Source organism: Rutidosis leptorrhynchoides, unplaced genomic scaffold (genome assembly GCF_046630445.1).
Source record: "Rutidosis leptorrhynchoides isolate AG116_Rl617_1_P2 unplaced genomic scaffold, CSIRO_AGI_Rlap_v1 contig193, whole genome shotgun sequence".
Lineage (NCBI taxonomy): Eukaryota > Viridiplantae > Streptophyta > Magnoliopsida > Asterales > Asteraceae > Rutidosis > Rutidosis leptorrhynchoides.
The window spans coordinates 58,254-63,471 of record NW_027266443.1 but is presented as its reverse complement, the minus strand read 5'-3'; the positions used below and the strand labels follow the sequence as shown (position 1 = coordinate 63,471).

Sequence of the window (5,218 nt, the reverse complement as noted above, 5' to 3'; positions counted from 1 at the left end):
ATGACGAGTTTATTCTTCGAGGCTTGGTCTGCAACAGCGTCGAATTCCGATAACAAGATAGGCTTTGCAGAACATTTCTCGATGGCTTCCATTCTTCCATCTGTCATAAACCCGGAATATTCTCTATCGGCAAGAGAACTTTCTCAGGACTCCAATATTACTTTTGTGGAGAAGAGACATGTGGTTAACGCATCAAAGATTACATTACTTAAGGAACAAGCTATTAGCATAGGCGTGAAGCAACCAACTTGTGTGGTATGTGTTATCAGTCTGTTCTGGAAACAGCTATTTTCTGCATCAAGATCAAGGGTTGGGATTAAAAGCATGCCTTCCTTTTTACTCCAAGCTGTGAATCTGCGAAAAAAGAGTATACCGCCACTACCGACAAATTCCCTTGGAAACATCCTTATCATGTCTTGTGCAGTTATAGAGGAGGAGGTGATGAAGAGTCTTGAGCTAGATGGCCTAATTACAAGTTCAAGGAAAGGGTTACATGACTCGAGCAAATTCCCTTGGAAACATCCTTGTCATGGCGAAGATTGTTTGAGCTGAATCCATTCACCATCTCTCGACTGAAACTCAAGATCATCGACTTGATTTCTAAGCAATATCATGAGTAAGCTCAAATCTTGGTGAGGCAGCAGACCGATTTCAGTCTTACCATCTTTGGGAGGATCATATCTAATGATCTTCAGTTTGTTAGATGTTGAGTTCATATGTTCATCCACGTATTTCTCTAGTCTGAAGCTCTCCAAGATCATTCTTCGGATCATTTGATTTAACTATTACACTCGGTCCGTGAAAGACTGTATAGTTTTGCTGCAAATCAATATAAATATTTATGTCAGATACATAAAAATTTTTTTGGCTAAAACAATAACAAAAAAAACAGATTAAGGATCAACCCATGCATACCTGTACAAAAGTTGAAGGTTTGAATCCCGAAGGAGACATAAAAGAAAAAATATCATGACGATTATATATGCTTGCATTACCTGAAAGTGGGATTTCCTTGGGGACAATAATTGTTGGTGAAGCTTTCAACATTTTCTAAAATGTGAGCTTCTTCGATAGACATGGCTTCGGGTATTTTCTTTTCTTTGAACCCAGTTGGATAGTAACAGAGATGAGTTCAAGCCCATCTGCAATTCAAGCCCAAGACAAGCCCATCTGCAATAGAAATCAAAACGGCTTATTCTCCAAATCGTAATCAAATCATGTAAATATTTTTAATTAACTCCAATTGATTTCAGTACATAGAATTTGGAAGATTTGTCATCAAGTTCAGATAATACTCATAGTCTAAACTGTATATAAGTGAATCAAAATACATGAATAAAAAAAATAACTTTCAGTAATAATACACTTCTCATATGGTATCCAGAGCTATCTGACTCACGTCAAACCTTTCTGGGTTTTTTTTTCTATTGTAGCATCTCTACCACAAATACCAATGAATCAGCTCTTATAACACTCAATGTTGAGGCTCAGGCCCCATTGAAGCTGAACTCAACCAATTACTTGTGCTGGAAGCTCCAATTCCAGAGTCTCTTTTTTGCATATGGTCTTACAGGTTTTATTGATGGATCAAAACCATGCCCTGTAACAACCATTCAATCTAGTGCATCTACCAGTCCCAACCCTGAGCATGATGTCTGGTTTCGTCAAGACGAGATGATTCTTAATGCTATTGTTGCATCCCTATCACCAAACATCATTCCGTTCATTGATACAGCCAAGACCTCAAAACAAGCATGGGACATTCTTGCTAAAACATATGCCACGCCAAGTCGTTGTAAAATCAAACAAGTGAAGACTCAATTACATAAACTAGTCAAAGGGCAATCCTCTATCAATGACTACATGCAGCAAATTCGAACAAAAACTGATGAATTAACATATCTTGGGGCTCCTATAGACCCTGAAGATATCACTGACAAGATTTTTCAAGGATTAGATGATACGTGCGCTGAAGTGAAACGACAAGTCAATGGCTGTGAAAATGGGATTTCGTTTGATGAGCTACACGAACGTCTAATCACGACTGAAGCTGAGATGTCCACTACTGTTGCTATTTCGATAACAGCTCACTATGTTGCTCGACCTTAAGGACGTCGACAACATAACAACAACCAACCCACAAATCAGTGGCGTTCTCCTCATCCTCAGGCAAACTATCGACCAACAACTACACAAAATGGTCAATTTCAGACAGCACCAGGACAAACAGGACACCCACCAGCCAATCCTTAATACCAGCCTAGACCTTACCTCGGTAAGTGCCAGATTTGTGGGGTCCATGGACATTCTGCGCGGCGCTGCCTTTCCTATCGTGTTGTACCTATTGCTCCACAACAGCCAAGCCCATGGCAGCGAAGGGCAAACTTTGTCGGAGCATCAGGCAGTTAGACCTCGTGGCTACTGGACTCAGGAGCCTCTCATATGTTACTAGTGATCTCAACAACCTATCCCTGCATACACCATATATAGGTCCTGAGGATGTGGTAATCTGTAACGACCCGAAAATTCGGACTTAGATAATCATGTAAACGATAGAGACGTGCTAATATTTTATTAAATAATTTGAATCGAGTCATCTCGACGCACGTGAGAATTTTCGAAATTTAATTGAATCAATTGATTTTGTGCATAGCATAATAAATTTATTTTTTCAAAAAATCGATTAGATTGTTGTAACGCAAGAAAGTCGACGTATAATGTTTCGACCTAGAATGCTACGATATTGCGAGTGAGGATCGAATTACGAAACGGAAGATTGAATTATTAGCGGACCCTGTCATTGACATAAAATAAATTTTCTTGTGGTGGGACCCACATAAGTAATAATTACGTTTCCCACCAAACTTCTCAACCACTACACCCTCCATTATAACACTACTCCCTCTGCACTCCCGTCACTCATCTCTCAACAAATACAGCAAGCATTTCCTTTAAGTACAATCATATACCTCCGTCTCAAAGTTTTTTCTCAGCAAAACAATTCCAAGCAAGCATACAAAATCCATATACAATTTCAGTTTATTTTTATAGTTCATATACCAAAATTCCAGCTTAAAATTCTTCCGTAACAAGTCTACGGAAGATCCTAACAGTCTAAAATTCCTGAATCGTCTAATTATATTGTCCAAAAATTTAACCTTACCGGAAATTACCCAAATCGGGATATGTTATAGACGAAATAACGTAGAACTCGAAAGTGGTCGAATCGAACCGAATACAGGCTGGAGAGCTACTGAGTCACGACCGAATTGATCACGGGTCGAATTTTTCTTGGCCGGGTCTCGTCCGAGTTGATAGTCCAGAAGCCTCGGCGGACCCGTGTGAACCGAAATGGAGCCAAGACGCGGTGAAACTCGGTGGCCGGAATATTTGAGGTCGTTAGACTTGTTGATGTAAAATCGCGCGTACGATTATTTCGAGGTGAGTTATTTTTCATTATGTGATAATTTTAATTTTGTTAAATATATACTATGTCATATAACCTCTATTTATTATTTGAAAATGATTTACATACGACATAATATTATCTATATAAATATGAATTGATATAAAAAACTGGAGAAAATATTCTTTAAAATGAATAAAAGCAAATTGTGCTTTATAATATATATATAAGAACCCATTACATCACTTGTATGGTCATCTACGGTAACCCAAGTGATTTGTTTTAATAGGCGGATTACGGACGGCCTATTTGTTCAAAGGGCGGATTACGGACGGCCCTGTACCTCTGATCAGACTGTACGCTTTACTTTGACTGTTACCCAGCATCGGGTAGGGCCGAGTTCCTGGCATAGGGACTCACATACGCGGGGAGGATCGTTACGACTAGCTATCGTAGCTTGATCTGTTATTGATTTTCATTGACGGGTTCATATTGTGTTAAAATTTGATATGGCAAATATCAAATTAAAATTGATTTCAATGATTTAAAATATTCTATGAATATTAAATATATGGAAAAAAATCAAATTAAAATAATTGATTTTAGTGATTTAAAATATTCTATGAATATTAAATATGTTATCGAAATTGAAATATTGAACTTATGTGATCAAAATATATTATGTAAATAATATATTATCAAAAAATTGAAATGGTTTAAAGTATTGTGAATTGATTATTGAAAACCTGACTAAGCATATAGCTTACAGATTTCTACAAAAATAAATATTTTCTTCAGGTTAAGCAGGTTCAGGTTATGAGGCATAGCTAGGGTCCAAATTCCGAAGACGATAGAAGGTACCAACGGGCCCCATACTAGACCCACATGAGGGGTCGAAATGCGGGCGCCTCATAATCGCTGATGGTACTACTCTAAACATAAGCCATACAAGTAGTGGTGTTCTTAATGCACAAGACAGACAGCTCAAATTAGACAATGTTTTATACGTTCCTCATATGAAAAAGGATTTACTGTCTATTTCTCAGTTTTATGTTTCGAATAATGTGGCTGTTGAGTTCTTACCCTTTTCCTTTAATGTGAAGGATCTGACAACCGGGAAGGCAATTCTTCAGGGCAAGCCTAAAGGAGGAGTTTATGAGTGGCCAATCCATCCACCTCCCACCTTAGCCCTCTCAATGTCCACCACCTCTGTTGCGGATTGGCACTCTCGCCTAGGTCATCCTGCTCAACCTATTGTTCAACATATTCTGCGTCATAATAATTTACAGTTAGTTTCAACTCAGTCAAAAACTTACTGTAATGCTTGTCTATCTAATAAAAGCCATAAAATGCCTTTTTCCAGCTCCACTCTTGTGTCATATAAACCTCTAGATGTTATCTTTTTCGATGTTTGGACTTCCCCTATTTATTCACAAGCAAACTATAAGTATTATGTCATATTTTTGGATCACTTCTCTAGGTATACATGGCTTTACCCACTACACAAAAAGTCGGATGTTCGCGACACCTTTATCCGTTTTAAAGCAGTTGTTGAAAATTATTTTGACATAAAAATTAAAACCTTTTATACAGATAATGGTGGTGAATATATTGCCCTAACTGAATTCCTATCTAGAAATGGCATAACCTTCCGTACCACTCCCCCTCACACTCCTGAACACAACGGTCTTTCGGAGCGTAAGCACCTCCACATTATGGAAACAGGCCTATCTCTCCTCACTCATGCAAATATACCCTTAACTTACTGGCCACATGCATTTGCTACTACAGTCTATCTAATAAACAACATGC

General features: G+C 38.1%; 1 protein-coding gene across 1 annotated transcript; it reads left to right on the top strand.

The window, feature by feature from the left end:
- On the top strand, window positions 1-552 carry LOC139881772 (stemmadenine O-acetyltransferase-like). Its single transcript, XM_071866183.1, has one exon. The coding sequence runs from the start codon at window positions 1-3 to the stop codon at window positions 550-552; it is 552 nt and encodes a 183-aa protein (XP_071722284.1).
- Window positions 553-5,218: the final 4,666 nt, after the last annotated feature.